We start from the raw sequence: 18,957 nt of genomic DNA, 5'->3' as shown, positions 1-18,957 counted from the left end.
CTCAGCCCTGATCTCCTCGGACATGCCTATCATTGTTCAGACAGTTTCCCGATAGTACAGGTTTACCAGAATTGTCCTTTAGGAAATATAAGAACTTATGCACAACTACTCCCTTGTGCAGAAGCCACTATCAGTCCCCACCACCTTCTAGGTTATATGGCTCATTGTTCCTCTACCACTGTTGTGCAGGCCAAATAATTCAATGCCATCAAAATTGCAAACAAGTCTGAAGACCCCTTTTATACAGTCACATATTTTACATTCCATATACAGATATGACTATAAACATACACAAGTGCATTCACTTCACCTAGAGGAGCCTGTGTTTGCCCCAGTGGGCTTAAAACAACTTGGACAGGACCTCCACGTGCTGCCAGGTTTAAGGCTTCAATCCACCCCTGGCTCACAGAAACCAAAGCAAAGTAAGTCTCAACTCCGAAGTCCATTTTTTTCTTGGCTTGGCTTAGCCATGTGGCGACACCTGTGCCTCACCTTCCCCTGGGTGCTTGGAGGGGGAAATCTCAAGCTGAACATCATGCAGATGGACAGTCAACGTACTAGGGTCCTTGCCCACCCCTTTGCTGAGGTCCCCCTGTGTTCCCCCCTGCTCGGGGTGGTGCCTCTGCAAATGCTTGACCACTTGGAACTTCTGCTTGGCCTTGTAGCTGCAGTAGCGGCAGAAGAAGGGGTGCTCGTTGGTGTGCGTGAGATAATGATGTCGCAAGCCAGCCGCCCACCGGAAGCCCCGGAAGCACACATTGCAGACGTAGGGCTTCTCCTCGCTGTGCTTCTTCAGATGGGTCTTGAGGAGGAAGCGAGTCTTAAAGGCTTTCCCACACTGCTCGCAGATGAAAGAGCGAGCCTCACGATGGCGGGTCTCCTTGTGGATGCGCAGGGCGTCGGCACGGTTGGTGCAGTAGTTGCACTCGTCACACTGGTGCGGCTTGACCCCTGTGTGGAGAGCAATATGCTAGAAATGGAGCTGAGGTGGATATCACCGCATCAGCAAACCCAGCCTCCCCTTCCCCCGCTAAGCTATTCTCCACTCCCAGAGGCCTCAGTGTTGCTGCTGCATGTTCTGCGGGATGTTTTAAGGTGGCACGTGCCCTGGGAAAAAGAATGTGCCTGTTCTACCGATCTCTGCCCTGTCCTGCAACCTCATACATTAGCCTTGGGCCACAGGCAGCTAATGAAACGCATCCAGCAGCCCAAACCCACCTGCAAGAACCATCTCCAACAAAGGAAGTAAACGGTCAGTCCCACGGGCACTATTACCCAGAAACGTGGGAAGTGCAACACCTTTCCCCTCACCGTAATAAAAGCGCTGTTCAGATGACACTGGCCCAACTATCACTCCCCGGCATAGGCAAGTAGCTGGTGCAGGCTAAAACTGTTAGTCCCCTTAGAATGTCAGGTGTCCGACATGCACTTCAAAATTGCTTTCTACAAACACTGCTAAAAGTTCCACTCAGCTTTTCACTCTTTCCACTTCTTTGCCTCTGTGCAGAGCCTTTGAAAGGTCATGAAGGACCTTGTGTGAGCAGCAGACATAGCCCAGCAAGGGTTTATCCCACAAGAGGGGCAGAGGCTGCATTTTTTGACCCCAGGTGCCCAGGCCTCCACATGCTGGTGAAGCACCGACTACCTGTATGCTTTGTCATGTGGTACTTCAGCTGATTCACCCATTTGCACTTGTAGCCACAGTCTGGGCAAAGGTACTTCCTCTCCTCCTTGTGGATACGCATGTGATACTGAGCAGAGAGAAGAGGAAAGAACAGCCAGGATCACACATGAGACACTAACCTCACAAGTGGTTTTATCTATTTTCATTTATCATAAATCTGATAGAAACCTTAGGGACTGAGCACGCTAGACAGTTAAACATGAGCCCATTCATCCCATTGACCAGCAATCACAGTCTAGCACCCGACAGGGATGACAATCCTCTTGCATGAGGACTGAGAAAGCAACTACACACAGATGCAGCATTTGGAAGTCACGGTAGCAAGCCCAGACTTACATACAGCACCTGGGGTACCCCTTAGGTCTGCTGGGTCAGGGCTTGTGTATCTTATCCATAATGTTTGTTCATGGGCACAGAGTGACACAGCAATTGCTCCAGAGCCCACCTTTTAAAATGCATTCAGGAGAGGGTGAGATTTGCTGGTGTGAAAAGTTGAGCTCTACGATTTCAAGAGAGCAAGAAATCAGAATCGCAGGATGGGATTGGTCAGGCCGAGAAAGAGATAGTAACAGGATTTTCAAAATGGTCTGTCACTGCAGGGGATTGTACGACATTATGTTCTGAAACTCTCTGCCTCCTCGAGAATCAATCTGACCCTAAAGGTAGCCAGAACCAGAGCAAATGATTTGGAGGTTTAAGCTAGAGCAAAACGGAAAGCAAATCTTTTAACCAAGTATTAAACCACAGCGGCTATCCAAGTATGTACTTAGCAATTGCATGCCGGGTTGGGGACGGGGGGGATGACAACAGGCCATATTAACCTTCACCCAGAGCTTTCAAATCGCAGAAACATGATCTGACAGTAGACAAAGTGGCATGGATGCAATAATGGAGGAATCGATTTCAGATCATAGGAGAACGGTCAGGTCAAAGGAGCAGGGGGTGGATGCTGCATCATAAACAATGTTCAAATTAAGACAGGACACCATATGGCAAAAAGGCAAATTAACCAGGCAGTTGGACATAATGGGAAATGATTCCTTAAACTGGGTTAAGACACCAGTTCTCCAGGTGTCTTATAGTTCTCCAGGCTATAGAAACTCAGTGTTCTCTTCTGGCCTAAAAGGCATTTGCTCCTTTGGACACTGCAACTGACAGCCCAACCTGATGCCCTCCAGATGTTTTGGACTTCAACTTCCGTCAGTTCCAGCAACCATGGCCCTTGGTCAGGAATGCTCGGAGTTGTAGTCCAAACCACCTAGAGGGCGCCAGGCCCTTTGTGGGGCCAATGCAACTTCCATTTCCAGGGATAACTTCTGGTATCTCCCCTAGCAGTGTTCTACCACCAACCCACCAACAAGCTGCAGAAAATTCTCACCTTGAGGCGGGAAGGATCAGCACAGGCATACTGGCACTGGTGGCACTTGTAAGGCTTCTCCCCAGTATGGATGCGGATGTGCCACGTGATCTTCTGCTTATTCTTGGTGGTGTACTTGCAGTCGGAGCACTTGTAGATGCGAGTGCCACCGTGGCCCTTCATGTGGTGGTCGAAGACCAGCTGGTGATGGCAGCCGAAGTCACAGAAAGAGCATCTGAGGGGCTGTTCCTCCGCCACGGAGGGCTCGTGGACCTCTATGTAGTGGCTCACCAGCTGCTGCCGCTCCTTAGCCGCAAAGCTGCAGATGTGGCAGCGATGGCTGAAGTGCAGCTTCTTATGCTCCTCCAGTTCCTCACGGGTCGCCAGAGTTTCCTTGCAGGTTGTGCACTCCAGCTGGGGATGCTGCTTCTGGGCATGGCACTTGAGGGTGGCCTCACTGTGGCAGACGAAGGCACAGCGAGGGCAACCGTAGGAGACCTTCTCTTCATGCTGCCGCAGTGCATGCTGCTTGAGGGCCGTTTCCGAACTGAAGCGGGCTTTGCAGTGCGAGCAAGCAAAATTCAGCTCTCCTTGGTGGCAGCTGTTGACGTGGCGGGTGATGTCATTCTGAATGTAGCCGCTGTAGTCGCAGAGCGGGCAGAAGTGGGTGGGTTTCTTCTCGTGGACCCGCAAGCGGTGAATGCGCAGCTTGGAGTTGGTGCCAAAGGTCTGGCCACAGGTTGGGCAGGCAATGCGCCCCACGCCTGTGTGCAAGGACTGGTGGGCATCCAGCCGGTAGCGCCGGGTGGTGCTGAACTCGCAGTAAGGGCACTTGTGCGGCTTCACGCCTTCGTGCTTGATGCGGACGTGCTGGCGCAGGCAGCGCACCTGCTTGCAGGTGAAGTCGCACTGGCGGCACGCCAGCTGGGGCCGGGCGCTGTAGTACTTCCGGTGGAGCTTGCGGTGGAGGCGGAGGGCTGCAGCAGCTTTGGAGGTGAAGGAGCAGAGCGTGCAGCGGAATTCGCCCAGCTTCAGGCAGCCCCGCTTCTTGTGGGTCTTCAGGGCGCGCTCCTGGTGGCACGTGAAAGGGCAGGCAGGGCAGGAGAAGGGCCGCCTCTTGCGCAGGGGTACGGGACAGGGAGACGTCGCCCTCGCCAGCTCATCAGGCTGGCCCATCTCCTCGTGGCTGGTTCGTCCATCCCCTTGCTCCTCTCCTTCCCCTGGGGCCACGGTGTTGCTGGACCCCTGAGGCAGCCCAGTGGGAGGAGCTTCTACGTGCCCCTCCGACTGGTGGATCTTGAGGGCCCTCTTCGAGCGGAAGGGCTTCGAGCACACAGGACACCAGAACTGCTCCAAGCCACGGCAGCCGTCCTCCACATGGGAGCGGATAGTGGACATGCGTGAGCAGGCAAAGGAGCAGGATTTACAGCGGAACTTGCCCTGCTCCAGATAGTATCGCTCTGAGTGGCAGCTGGCAGGACCTACCACTGCTTCTGGCAACTGTTCTTCTGCTAGAGTTTCAGGGACATCTTGAGATGGCTTATCATGTAGATGGACTGCCAAGGACTGTGTCAGTTCTACTCCCCAAGAAGAATCTTGCAGCATGCTCACCTCTGCCTCGTCTAAGGCTCCATTTTTCTCTGCCTCTGCCATTTCCAAGCTCATGCCACTGGGCTGCACAGCAGCAGCCTGGTCTACGCAGGCTGCTTTTCCACCGTTCCTCTTCATGAGGACCGGGCATTTCTTCAGGAGATGGGTATTTAGCCCTCTCTGCTGCTTGAAGATGGCCCCACACTCCTTGCACACCAAGGGGCATTTCTTGCTCTGGCAGCCAGCTTTGCAGTGCACCAACATGGACTTCTCCTTCCTAGTGATGTAGGAGCATTTCTCACACTTGAAGATCCGGCTCTGGGACTGAACCACCAACATCTGCACCCTCCCTTCCAGGACCAGAGTTTCCGCTTGCTCCTTGTCCTGCCTCCTTAGAGCTTTAAGCACCGATTCTGACTGGGAACCCTCTTCAGAGGGGAGAAGTGCATCTTCTGGGGCAAGGCAAGCCTCATGGCTTGTATCAGGTTGGAAGGAGCCTGACTTTAACACATCTGACCAAGCGTCCTGTACACTCGGCTCTCTGCACCCCTCTCCTTGCTCTGGGCTGGGTGGTGCCTGCAAAAGCTCCAACTCCTGCCCATCAGCCTTCCTATCCCCCACATCCTGCACAACATCTTTTTTACTATTCTCACCAGAACCAGAATCAATGTCTTTCTCCAGCTCCAATGCTCCATCCCCAGAGACCTCTGCCTCCTCCTCCTCAAAGTCGGGGATATCTTCGAGGGCAGGCTCACTGTCTTCCAGGACGATGGAATCCCTGGAGCCTAATGCTTCATAGGCCAGTTCCACTCCCCTGCAGTTCAGAGCTTCCCCATTCTCTGGCAGAGCGGCAGGCATCTCCTCAGCCAGCTGCTCCAGAGCTGGGTCCGAGTCACACAGGGGCTCCAAGAGCAGGGTGCAACTCTGAACCGGCTTGCTGGCACTGCCTGGCTCCACCAAGATCTCTGAAGATGCTTTCATAGAGAGATCCTCTGAAGGGGCCGCATCTGCCTTGCAGTGGCCCTGTCCTCCCACATCTTCTTCCCCCACCCTCTCAGTGTGGCCTTCATGCCCAAAGAGAGGCATGATGAGTGACTCCTGGTGGCAACTCTCCCCTTGGGCCTCTGAAAGAAGGGGCTTGGCTCTGTCATGCCATGGCTCTCTCCCTGGCAAGGGGGGGCCAGACTCAGCATGCAGGGCCATGGCAAGGTTATAGCTGAGCAGCACCTCAGTGGAGCTGACCTCCAGCTCCCTGGTGGCGTAGTTCTCCTGCCAGCCCTTGTCCCCGGGCACATAGCCATGGACCTTGCGCTTGTGGAAGAAGAGGCTGGTGTTGCTGAAGGTGCGGTAAGGGCACAGGGCACAACGGAACTCCCTCTGCTTGGTGTGCTTGCAGTTCTCATGGTTCAGCAGGGCTTGTTTGTATTTGGTCTGGTAGCTGCAATACTGGCACTGGAAGATGGGCGTCTGGTAGTCCTGGGAATGCTTGGCCTGCATGTGCTTCTGCAGTTCGTACTTGCGTTTGCAAGCAAAGCCACACACCTCACAGATCAAGGACTTGCCCTGGTGGCGCAGCTTGTGGCTGCTCAGTTGGTCGGCCCGGTGGCAGCGGTAGGGGCACTGGCTGCAATGGTACCTGGTACAAGAACAAAAGTGGGTCAGAACACAGGTTGGGAAAGAACATCAGCACAGGACTGCTTTGCACAGCTCTTTTGGCAAACGGAGCACCTCTTTGTAATTGCCACCACCCAATGGCCCTGTGAAGCCAATTATCAAATCCCATTTTGCAAACTGGAGAAAGGAGGCAGAGAGGAAATGCTTACTCAGGACCACCCAAAAAGGTTACCTCTCAGTTGGGATCTGAATCAGGGACTCCCCAGGTCCAAACCCCGTGGCTCTCACAGCAGCTTGTGGGCTCTAGCAGAGCTCGGTTCGCTGTCCAGGGATGGGCACCCATGCCCTGAGCTTGGAAGTAAAGGTTTAGAGAAATCATCCTTTTATCCGCTAAGCAATGGAAGTGGTTTCTCCATTAGCTCTACTCTTGAAACGTTGCAATGCAGGAGTGTGATGTGATTGGTGTGTGTGATGGGGGGGGCATATGGGAAGACTGTTCACCCCCCCCCTTAAAAAAAACCCAAAACCACGTGATGTGCACTCTGATACAGGAGATGGGAAGTGCAAAATATTCAAAGAAAACTGATTTTAAAGAAAAAGGAGGAATTTTGAGATGATGGGGAATTTATATGAGAACATATAGCTTGGCACTCTTATTTCTGAAGTGCTACATTTGGGGGTGGGGAGAGGGAATGGACAACCACTTAGACTATTTCCATGTCCCTGGAAATTTAACATCACATAAGCCCTAAGCAGGTCAACCACATCTAAAAGTCATATTGCCCTGACTATCCTTTTTTGGGATCATTTTTACTCTTGCCTCCTAGTGGACTCTAATGCCACCAACTGGAAAATGCCTGATGCATCTTCCTAAATTGGGTCCACCGTCAGTCCCAGATATTTTGGGTATAATCCATGTTGCCACAGCATGTAGAATTTGCTTCAGATTGTCCCTAATCCTGCTTGTATTTAACCTGGGCAGATGCCTTAGCTACTGGCCCCTAATGCTAATTAACACTTTCAGATTGCCAGCTTCAGTTAGCACATGGCAAAACAAAGCAGATCACTGCCTCATATCATTCACCAGATTAGGATCCCATCTTGCAGTATTATTTATGAGTTAATGGACTGCGATGACTTGTGGTAGATTTGGTCACACAATTCATGTGGAAATCAGTGCCTTGGTAACTTTTGAAACCTGGGTTGAGCCAGTCTCACCATGTATCTGTTGAGTGCTAGGGAAGTGTCTAGCACGCGTTATCCACCCCTGACATAATGAGTCAACTCAACTAGTTCTCTCGCCCAAACCTTGAATCTGCCATTATATGGGTAGACCTGGTTTCAATTGATAGCCATGCCCATGGACCACACAGCTTAACCTGTGCATAGGGATTGCTTGGTGAAACAGCCAGGCTGTCCTAGTCTGTTCTGGCTGGATTTGACTGAGGAAATCAGCCTAGGAAAGGGGGGGGGGATGTGTCTCTGTACCTGAGATCTCCCGTGTGCTTCCGCATGTGAACGTTCAGGTAGTGCTTCCACTTTGTCACATAGCCACAATCCGTGCACATGTAGTTCTTGTCGTCAGAGTGGGTCAACATATGTTTGGAAAGATAGCTCACGTCTCGACAAGTGAAGTCGCACATCTGGCATTTGTGAGGCTTCTCTCCTAAAGTCACAGAGCAAACTGGAAGCTGTGGATCGATGGCCCCGACCGTCATGCCCCTTGAGGTAGGTGGACTACATTTAAAGTGCAGCCCTAGTTTGCCCCACCCCCAAACAAAATGAGTGGCAGTGTTTCTCCACATGACATTCTACTGCACTGTACAATACTCTGCCACTGTGTATGAATGATGGCCAGGCTTGAACAATTATATCCACCATCTACCAAGTGGGACACTGCCCTCTCACAAGTGTGATGGGTGGGTAGCCAGCCTTCCTTCCAACTCTGAAGCTGCAGAGATGGGTAAGGATTGTCCTGACAGTTGTGCAGAGATCCCCTCACCTTCCTTTCTCCAAAGCTGGAAGAAAGGCTGGGCACTGTTTGGCAGCAGCATGGCCAAGGCATCAGGTATGCCTTCAGCATGCAGGACCAAACTGGAATACCCCACCCCACCCGCTGCCAGCCTTTCATGCTTTGGCCCAAGCCGGCGTGCTCCCTCCTCCCTGAAGGAAAGGCCAGTTTTCAAAATCTGACACCTTTGCCTAAATTTTACTGAAGCTCCTCCATTCCTTCCCAGTGCAAATTCTAGGTCTTTTGTCAAAGGCTGAGATGGTACAGTAAAAATGTCATGATACCTTGTTGGGCGGGGGCACAACATGCATACAGAGACTAAGAGGCTTCAGAAGGCCAGGACTTAGCATTAGGAGAACAAATCCTGACTTCTGAACTCTCAAACTACTTCTAGCTTTTAAGCCTCACTCTCTCACAAAGCCCTGATTAGCCAGGAAGGTGGAAGAAGTCCTATACCCCATTTCTCTCCTCTAAACGTATAGAAAGACGAATGTATAGAGAAGAGCAGTATACAAAGTGACTGACTGACCAACCCTGTAATGGGAAAGGGCACACCTAGGCCGAAGGAACTCTTCAAGTTCCAACCTGGTCACATGTATGACAAACCAAAGGTTGTGGGCTGGCAAGTGCAATTCTCTGCTCAGGACTACAGATCTGCCTTTCAGAGCACTATGGGAGAGCATGAAACAAAGGCACAAAGCACACCAGAGTACACTTGCAAGAGCTTCTCTAGAAATCACCAGGTTGGGAAGAACACTTGCCTGTGTGGAGCAGCATGTGGCGGATGAGGACCCTCTTATGCGCAGTGGCAAAGTTGCACTCTGTGCACTTGTGTATCTTCTCGCTGGCATGCATCTTGCCGACGTGGTCATGGAATTCCACTGAGTTAAACGTGGCGAAGGGGCAGAAGCTGCATTGGAGCTGTTCGCTTCCCGGGTGGCCCTGCTTCTTATGCTTACGGAAGATATGCTTGTTGGAACAGATGAAGTCACACTGCTGGCAGTGGAAGGCATAGTGCGTTTTGCGATGTGCCTCCATGTCCTCGGTGGTGGGGAAGAGCAGGGAGCAGGCATAGTACTTGCACTCCACAGCTTTAATGCCATGCACCTCCCTGACATGCCGCAGGAACTCCTTGCGGTCCTCAGTGCAGTAGCTGCAGCCCGCCTGGAAGCAGCTCAGTTGTTTGGGCTCCTCCTTGTGGCTCTTCAGATGCTCCTTGAGGGCATGGCTGAGCTTAAATGTCTCCTTGCACACCGGGCAGGAGTAGACGTCTGAATAGAAGTTGGAGATGTTCTCGTGCATGCTGGCCATGTGCCTGTTGAGGGCATTCTTCTCAACAGAGCTGTAGTGGCAGAGCGGACAGCGATGGGCCTTCTCCCCAGTCTCGCGCATCATGTGGATCTTCAGCTTGCTCTTGCTGGTGAAGAATTTCTGACAGTTTGGGCACTGCAGCCTGGGGTCTGGGAAGTGTAGGTGAAGGTGTTCCACCAGGTGAGTCCGCTTCTTGAAGCAACGCTTGCACTCTGGACACATGTGGGTCTTGAACAGGTATCTGGAGTCCTCAGTCACATTTCCTGCAACGAGAAAAACAAACCCGTGGTTCAGTGTAGAGGAATGAACACAGGAGACCCTTAGAAATGCTCCACAAGTCTAGTTTGCCTGTGTCCCATCTCCAGGAACAATTAGTGCTCTTTCCATGGTTTCTCCATAGTGATCCACCCCATGTTAAAGAGTTCTAGGAGCCCAGGAGCAATCTGAGAACCTGTCAGCACTGAAAGGAGAATAGCCATCGTATACAGCATTCTATCCCACTCCAGAGAAAGGAAAGCAAGGGAGGGCATCACTAGATGGTTTCCAAGCAGTGGTGGGACCTATTGTGTGAAATCAAGACAACAGTCAGACTGGTTCAGACATCTCTTCTTCAACTTCAGGGCACAATGCAAAATCCCTGTGTACACCTGGCTGCTTGGCAGAGCACTTTTCAAAGAAAAGTCAGAATCTGTATGCTCCCAAGTGAATTCAAGTCTCTACCTTTGAGCAGCTGGGTCTTCGTTGTTTTGGAAGATGCTTCCTTGCCAAAGCAGTCCTCTTCCTCCTCCACCTCGTCCAAAAATTGGTCCCCTCCATTGGCAGGGCTGTCATCTTTGGCCAACGTTCCTAGGTCTTCAGCGGGCACAGCATTGCCACCAACATGCGCTCTCAGGTCAGGCTCCATTTCAGTCACCTCCCAACCACTCTGACTTTTGAGAGAATTCTCTGCCTTGCTCAGCACTTCTGCCCCACCTTGGAACAAAAATGAAACATAAACCAGTAGCTTAGTTTGTTTAGAGAACAGACTTAAGATGGGCCAGTGCAAACATGCAAATAATTGCATATTGAGACTAAGGGTGCTTCCAGACAAGGCTTTTATTGTGCAGTCGCCCAGACTTATTAACAGTAATTTACAGGGAATCCAGATGACAGTGTCTTCTATTTGTAATGCTCGCATGTTTTCCCACCACTTCTTCCATCTTTTTTTCTTACCACAGAAACTCTGTTAAGAAGGAAAAGATGGAATAGTTCCACAGTGTCTGTTGATTGGGAGCACTAGGAGCTGTCCATCTGGAAGCACTCTAAGAGTGACTCGTTAATAAGACAAAGAGAATTAGAATAGGAACCAAAGCAGAGGGTTAAAGCTGGACCAAGTGAAAATCGGACCCTTGTGTTTCACAGGGAGAGGGATTCAATATTATGACAAGTGTGCAGAGCCATTTCTCGGCGGGGGGGGGGGATCAGCCCCCACCGGCCCCTCTGCAGGCCGGATGATGTCAGCGGGCACAGCCACACCCACTGACATCATTGCCCACCCCCTGGCCCATTTCGCCTCTATCCATGCTGGGAGAAGCTTGGAGTTCCGTGCCTCTCTCAGTGTGGAGAAAGAGACGCCTTCCAGCCATTGCACCTCCCAGCATCGTCAGAGTCCCTAGCTTTGCACAGTGCGTGCCATCCCCATGGACATGCGTTGTGCCCATGGGGATGACATGTGCTTCACAAAGGGACTTGGCTGGCACTGGGAAGAATTGCTACTCCTCCCAGCACTGCCCGCACCCCTGCTATTATCTCCGATAATAGGGATTTCTCCAGGGGTGGGGCTTCAAGGCCAAGCCCCACTCCCTGGAGTAATCCAAGGAGGCTCTGCAGGCTGGATGTGGAGCCTCCACAGCCTGGGTTAGGCCTGTGGGCGAGAGATTCCACATTCCTGCATTAGGAGGAGTGGCTCAAAGAAGGGGAGGGTGCTCTTACACACAGCATTGCCCTGGCATGGCTCATGATCTGTTTCACATCTCATTCCCCAGCACTGTTTTCCATTCACAGTGTTCTGCCACTTTTCTGGGTTATAATTTGTCTCATTCACAAGAGCTTATATTCCACCCATCCTGCTGGCCATATACAGTGTCACTCACACAGTTATGACTTTCTCTTCTGTAGCTACTATCTTCAGTGAAGATGTAGCTGCCTGAAAATATTTATTTTAAAATACTTTTTGGCTCTTTTTAAGGATACAACCCTTTGAAAGTGGGTTAAAACCTTCACATATTAAAAACCCAAAACATAATTAAGGCCACCGGGATCCCAAATTTGGGGGCAATAGGTGACTGGCATCACTCCGCTATATTCCTTTCCGCCCTTCCCAGTCTCTCCCGCAGTCACAAGGCATCTTCCCTCTAGTACCTGTGTTCAGAAGGAGATGATCAGTCAGTCCCTTTCCCATTATGGCAGCGAAGCTGTGCTCGGTGCTTTCAGCAACTGCTCCTGCCTGCAGCACCGCCTCCCGCTGCTGCGTGGCCTCCTGCAGGTGGCTGCGCCTGTGCTGCCCAAACTGCTTGGTGTTGGCGCTGATGAAGTCACAATGGCTACAGTGGAACGGGAAGTGGCTTCTGTGGTGAAGCTCCATGTCCTCCTGGCTTTGGAACAAGATTGGGCAGCCACGGTAGGTACAGGCCACCGAAGCCACCTGGTGGACACGCCGCAAGTGGCCCCGGAGCTGCTTGCGATCCCCTGTACTGAAGTGACAACCCTCCTCAGGGCAGATTTGAGGACCCTGGGGTTTGTGGTGATCCTTAAAATGCTCCTTCAGTTCAGTGGGCAGCGCAAACTTCACCTGGCAAATGGGGCACAGGAGGGGCTCGGTGCAGAATTCAGGCACCTGCTTGCTTCCATCCAGCATGTTCTGTGCTGATGCCTGGTGGACATTTGGTTGCTCTTCAGGGACAGCCAGGTCTTGGCTAGTAAGGCCTAGTGATAATTCTTGGAGCTGAGGGAGGCTTGTGAATTGTCCTCTGGAAATCTCCATGCACTGGTGCTCAGAAAGCAGGCTGGGATCAGAGAAGCTCTGCCCACATCGTTCACAGATATATAGTTCCACAACTTTGACCAAGACCTCTGCAAGAGCAAGGATGACAGAGTTTTTTTTTTCTTTTAAAGCTACTACAAAATCCATAACCCCATCCCCCACAGAGGACCTCATTTCTCCAGATCGCTGGTTCAAACCGAGTCCAGGTAATTTAGAAATTACTAAAAAGCTTGTCAGCTTGTAGACAAGGATTCCCCAAAGTTCTCACACCATCCATATGTAACAGTAACCATAGACAGGCCCCTATGAGAATTGTACCAGTAAACTATACTTGAGTCCCTATCATCTTCCTAACACAAGGGTATCTAACTCAAATGGGTTGGAGAGACAAACTCCCCACGCAGCAGATGCCCAGAACCACACCCAAAAATGGTCACAGAAAAATTTGAAGGTGGGCAGTGGTAGGACCAGCGGTTAATTTCTAAAAATGCCCCTTGCTATCCAGTCCCAGTGTGATTATCATTCTACATCTTGCCTCCCAAATTCCTTCACCAACCCATTGCTATCAGTCACCACCTTGTAGCCTCCAGCTCTGAAATATCTATGTCCCTTCCCAAATGCTACCACCTAAACAGCCCTTCTAAAGGCCACCCCACTCTCAGCCTACCCGTCTTGGCTGCAACCTGCAAATCCTACACTCTGGCTCTGCTCCAGTCCACTACACCACAGTATCACCTCTGATACTGGCACTCCAGTATAAGAGGAAGTATGCCTATGTACACCAGTTCCTGGTGAACATGGGCGGGAGGGTGCTGTTGCACTCATGTCCTGCTTGTGGGTTTCTTGTGGGCAGCTGGTTGGCCACTGTGTGAACAGAATGCTGGACAAGATGGGCCCTTGGTCTGATCCAGCAGGGCTCTTATGTTCTTAAATGATCAAATGTTCAAACAACCTCTGGCTCATATCTATCTATCTATCTATCATCAATCATTGTGGCACAACTAATAGATCCACGTTGAGCCTCATGTCTATATGAAGCCCTACTATCTCCCGTTAGGTACGATGAAAAGAAAACCCATCAGATGTGTCCATCTTGCCACTTTCCTGTCTCAATTGCCTACACTGCTTCAAGCAGCTCTTGCCACAGTCATAGCTATCTTGGCCACTTGCTGGACAACTGATAATCATGGGGCCCCAACACCTGCCCCTGCAAGTTCAGCATGCAGTCTCCATGCCCTCCACTCAAAAAGCAGAAGCAGAGGTTGCCCAACATCCATGTTCCCAGCTAACTGATGAACAAGCCACAGGAGCAGAAAGTCCAGGCTGCTCTTCAGGAAATGTTTCTGCCTTCTGTGCCCCACCCAAAGACCTTAAGGCTGCCCTTGGCTGTTCCTGATTTAGAATACAAATGTTACAGGGCACAACACACTCACAGTTTTTAAGAGACAATAACCACAATGTGGGTAGTTCTTATATGAATACAATTACATGTCAGAGCACAACATACCTGTAGTGTTGCCAGGATTGCTGAGGGACATGGTGCTAGCCATGGCTTCTACAAATATTTCAACACCAGCTGTTTCTGTTCCTACCACAGAAGCCTCTGTTAAGAGCAAGCTCTGTCCCACTGCTAAGTTCTCAGTGGGGATGCCGTGGTTGTCCTCAATGCCTGCAACCGCTGGGCCAGGGAGCAACAGCTCCTGGCAAAGAGCGTTCATCTTGTCTTCTCCAGCAGGCTCTGTTACAACTGCTCCTCTGCTCATTGCCTTTCACTCCTCAGTGTGGCCTTGCTCCATGACATGAAGTGGGTACAGCTCCTGTTAAAAACACACCCAGAAATTAGTACCATTGCCTTCTGAAGGTAAGCAAGCAAGGATTAAACCACTTCTTCTTCTGAAGAAATGAGTAAGGGGTGGTTTGGAAATAGCTAATATTCACTGTTTAATAACAACAACAATTAGAGTTGGTAGCCATGCCTGCTCAGCAGAAAGCTCAACAGGATGTTTGGCACAGGATGGGAAACTTCAAAGCCTTCCATATTTTGTCCTCTGAAGAAGATAAACACAGAGGAAATATGAATGTTTTGCAACCATAACTGTGGTTTTTATACTTAGAACATAAGAAGAGCCATGCTGGATCAGACCATTCAGTCCAGCATTCTGTTCACACAACGGCCAACCAGCTGTTGACAGGGAACCCACAAGCAGGGCACGAGCACCACAGCACCCTCCCACCCATGTTCCCCAGCAACTGGTGTACATAGGCTCACTGCCTCCGGTACTGGAGGTAGCACATGGCCATCAGGACTAGTAGCCATTGATGGGTCTTTCTTCCAGGAATTTGTCCAACCTCCTTTTAAAGCCATACAAATTGGTGGCCATCACTACATCCTGTGGTAGCGAACTCCATAGTTTAACTATGCACTGTGTGAAGAAGTACTTCCTTTGATCTGTCCTGAATCTCCCACCAATCAGCTTCATAGTATGACCCCGGCTTCTAGTATTTTGAGAGGGGGAGAAAAATGTCTCCCTATCCACATTCTCCACACCATGCATAATTTTGTACACCTCTATCATGTCTCCCCTTACCCTCCTTTTTTCCAAGTTAAACAATCCCAGCTGTTGTAACTTCTCATAGGGGAGATGCTCCAGCCCCTTGATCATTTTCGTTGCCCCTTTCTGGACTTTTTCCAGTTCTACAATATCCTTTTGTAGGTGTTGTGATGAGAACTGTACACACTATTCCAAGTGTGGCTGCACCATAGATTTGTATGATATTGGGTTGACATCTTCATTTTATTCTGGGTTGTAATCTTCATTGAGCTGTCCACTACAACCCCAAGATCTCTTTCCTGGTTGGTCACATAAACTCTGGACTAGGCTAAAGCTGAACTTAAGCCTACAAATCTTTCCACTGGAATATGTTAAGACTGAATAAATAGGACCTTTGAAAGGGTTAGAGTAGAAGAAACATGGATTAGCAAGGATGGAAGATTTTAGAGAAGATTAGGTTATGATCACATTCACCAAGTTGGTGAGAAAACGGAAGGGTTAAAACCTCCCTTTTAAAAATACTTTCACATTAGGGATGGGATATACTAGCATGTTAGTAGAGACTCTGGGTGGATACAGACAACCATATAACACACATGATAAAATGTGTGATAAAATCCGCTCTATCACACTGCAGGACGATTGAGGAAATCAAGCTAATTTGACCAAAGAAAGCTCCCCCTGGAGTAATCTGGTCATTTGTATGGGCTAAATGTTAAGCAAGAATCTAAGTGTGATGAGATGTTATCCAGTAAAGTAGGAGGCCCAATGTGTCACATGTGGGCACCTCCAACGGCACCTGCAAAGGGGTCCCCAACATGGTGCCCACAGGCACCAGAATTTTTAAAAACATTTTTTCTGCGGTTTTTTAATATACATACATGGATTTGAATGAAATCCATACAGCTTTCTAGCAATTATTCATAGGCTTCAACAAAAGTGGACCAAATATCCAAATAAGTAACCATTTGAAGGTGGTGTCTATATACCACCCATTCAAATATTGAAAATGTTGTAAGGACCTCAAGCCATTGCATTACAGGAGGTGAGTATTCATCCTTCCAATGTTGTAATATCAGTCTTTTAGCTGTCAAAGGGGAACAGGGAATTCATTTACACTGACCATTTGCTAATTTCCATGAAGGAGGTAAATAATTTAAAAGACTGTGTACATCAGTGAATATTAAAGACTGTTCCAGTATAAAATTTATCTGTGTAATAACCTCCCCCATAAAAGAAGCAATTACTGGACGCTGCCAAAACATATGTCTAAAAGAAGCATTAGTTGTATTGCACCACGAGCAATTAGCTGAATTAGACAAGCCCTTATTAAAGAGATGTTGCAGTGTATAACACATACAAAACAAATGTTTTAACTGGACCCATAGATGCGACAGGTAGATGCCAAAGTGGTGATCCAATGATTAGGCATTTTGTGGTGGTGCCCTCAGCAATTTCTCAAATTCCCAAATGTGCCCATGGGTCCAAAAAGGTTGGGGACCCATGCAGTAAAGATAAAGGCTTGCTGTGTAGAATGTGCTCAATAATACCAGAATAGCCAAGAGACAATTAGATACACTAAAAGTTAGATTAGAAATAGGAATAACGAATTCCTGATAAGAGCTAGCAAGTACATCTGGAAAAAAAGTGTGAAGTTATCCGCTTGCAGAAAATAAAGATGATTGTGAATTGGTACTTAAGCTTTGGGGGCTTAAAGCAAATACATGGGTTAAAACATGTGAATTCCTGCAAAATAAGAACTGAAGACACTTCGTTAGATCCAGTTTATTAGATTATAGATTATGTTATTATTACTATTACTAGTTTGTTAGTTTATTAAAACATTGTGGGAATTGCCCCACCATTACATTCTTTGGTGATTTATTGGGATACTTATATAACACTCCTATGAACATTTACACAGATGTTCGACTGTATTCAATGAGCCTTATTCACAGGTTAAGTGTGCACAGGATCACAGCCTTAGAGAATTTCCCAGCCATTGGACTATTTCTACTGACCACAGTGCACAGCCTACTGGTCTCCTATCAGCTCAACTAGAAGAATCTCCATTGCTGCAAACAGGTTCTGCATCTCAAAGCCAATAGGCAGAGAGTTCAGATCTAGTTACATAACAGATGTTGACATTATATATCATGTAGACTTTTCTCTGTGCTAGAGATTATATACAGAATCCTAAGCTGCTCTTTTTTCACTTTGGCAGACAGTATACCAATACCTTCTTCTAACTGTATATATACACATCACAATCCTATTGAAACCTAGTAATTTAATCAGCTGAGATAACACTTTCCAGAATTATTTCTTTCTCTAAAGCTTGGCATCAAAAGGCCTTGGTAATGGTGTCATATACAGTTGAACTGTCACTGTCCAATATCCATCCCAGATAAGCCTGGCTCATAGGTTGTCAGTTGTACTGTGGATGAAAAACTAATTTCCAGTACCAGAATCACAGAGGGATGCGTACATTTCATAGATCTGAATTAGCTGCCTATAAGAACACCTGCACAACTGCCTATGGGCACACAGTAAAACCTAACAGATGTTATGTAATAATGTTGGTGTACATCCAGGCCACATTAACATGAGTAACTGCAGGCTAGGTATGCAAGTTCCATGTACCTTTGGTGATGCATCATCACATCTACTATCAATATATTTCCAAGAAAAAGGAAGGGAACTGCCCATTTACAATTGGGGGGGGGGGGTTCCAGCAAAGGCATTGCTCTGCCTGTTTATGGGGTTCAGAAGTCTTCCATCCAGAACTCTCCTGTGTTTTCCTACTGCTTCTTCTGTCTTTTTTCTTACAGCAGAAAATCCATTAAGGAGAAAAAGATGGAATAGCTGCACAATACTTTCTAATTGGTAGCGTTTGGAGCCCTCCGTCTGGAACCACCCTTACAGTTTCTGCCAAGAGAATATTTTGTTGCATCTCCCACCACCACCCCAATAAAATTCCACCTCCTGGACACAGGATTCCTTCATAGAGCCTCTCTTGCGTGCTTTTGAAAAGCAGCCACCAAGCGATCCTAAATAGCTGGGGCTAGTTCTCTGCAGAATCTAGCTACCTGAGTAGGTGACAACGTGGTTTAAAAGGCCTAGGTTGAACTTACACACCCTCCTTTCTCTCCTCCTCCTGGTGGGTTTCTTTTGCAACCTTCCAGGCTCCGAGTGCCAGGCGTGAGCCATCGTCACTGGCTGCTGAAAGGCAACAGAAGGGAAACGAGAACCACCAAATTAAAAAAGGAAGACCGAACACAACCTTCTGAGCCAGAATGCCCAGGAACCAACTCCCATGCTGCTGGCGGGGCTCAGCTTGGTCCAGGGGCCCTTGCTGTTGGGGCCAAGGCCCCAGGCCCTCACCTCAAAGCTCCCCTTAAGGCACAAGACCCTTAAGACCGGAAGAGGCCCCTGAGAGCAACGTAGCCCCTCTCCTTCCCCCTGCCCCTGCAAAAGCCCCCCTGTCACCTTCCTCCTGGAAGCTCCACCCAGGTCCCTCCCCACCGGCGGGCACCTCTCGCCCTTTCCTCTCCGGCCCCCACCACCCCCTCCGTCCAGGGAGGAGCCCCGCGGCCCCTCCCCAGAGAAAGCGCTCTTGTTTTCTCCTCTTCCCCTCCCCCACTTACATCCGCTCACTCCCCGCTCTGTCTGCACATCCTCTCTGCGCAGCTCTCCTCCTCCCCGCGCCGGCAGGGAAGAACGCTAGGCTGCCCCCCGCTCCCGCTTTCCCTCTCGGCCCTTCTCTCCCTTCCTCTTTGTGCCGCCCAGCCCGCTCTCTCCCCGAGCAGCTCTATG

General features: G+C 49.4%; 1 protein-coding gene across 3 annotated transcripts; it reads right to left on the bottom strand.

Moving 5' to 3' along the window:
* Positions 1-210: 210 nt before the first annotated feature.
* Positions 211-18,928, bottom strand: ZNF142 (zinc finger protein 142). 3 transcript variants are annotated; one of them, XM_084805954.1, is made up of 10 exons: positions 18,789-18,928; positions 18,280-18,360; positions 14,097-14,406; positions 11,968-12,678; positions 10,288-10,539; positions 9,018-9,830; positions 7,734-7,911; positions 3,063-6,267; positions 1,646-1,751; positions 211-951 (listed from the first exon to the last, which is right to left on the bottom strand). In XM_084805954.1, the coding sequence occupies exons 3-10, from the start codon at positions 14,350-14,352 to the stop codon at positions 464-466; spliced, it is 6,009 nt and encodes a 2,002-aa protein (XP_084662080.1). In that variant the 5' UTR covers positions 14,353-14,406; positions 18,280-18,360; positions 18,789-18,928; the 3' UTR covers positions 211-463. The 3 variants fall into 3 exon arrangements, with proteins under 3 accessions (XP_084662080.1, XP_084662091.1, XP_084662072.1); XM_084805965.1 differs by having other exon boundaries at positions 18,276-18,360; positions 18,789-18,924; XM_084805946.1 differs by having other exon boundaries at positions 18,280-18,363; positions 18,789-18,908.
* Between the last annotated feature and the right edge of the window lie 29 nt (positions 18,929-18,957).

The sequence above is a fragment of the Heloderma suspectum genome, chromosome 1 (genome assembly GCF_057233095.1).
Source record: "Heloderma suspectum isolate Gila_16-S chromosome 1, 16-S_ref, whole genome shotgun sequence".
Taxonomy (NCBI): domain Eukaryota; kingdom Metazoa; phylum Chordata; class Lepidosauria; order Squamata; family Helodermatidae; genus Heloderma; species Heloderma suspectum.
The sequence above is the reverse complement of the archived record's forward strand: the minus strand, read 5'-3'. Positions and strand labels throughout refer to the sequence as shown.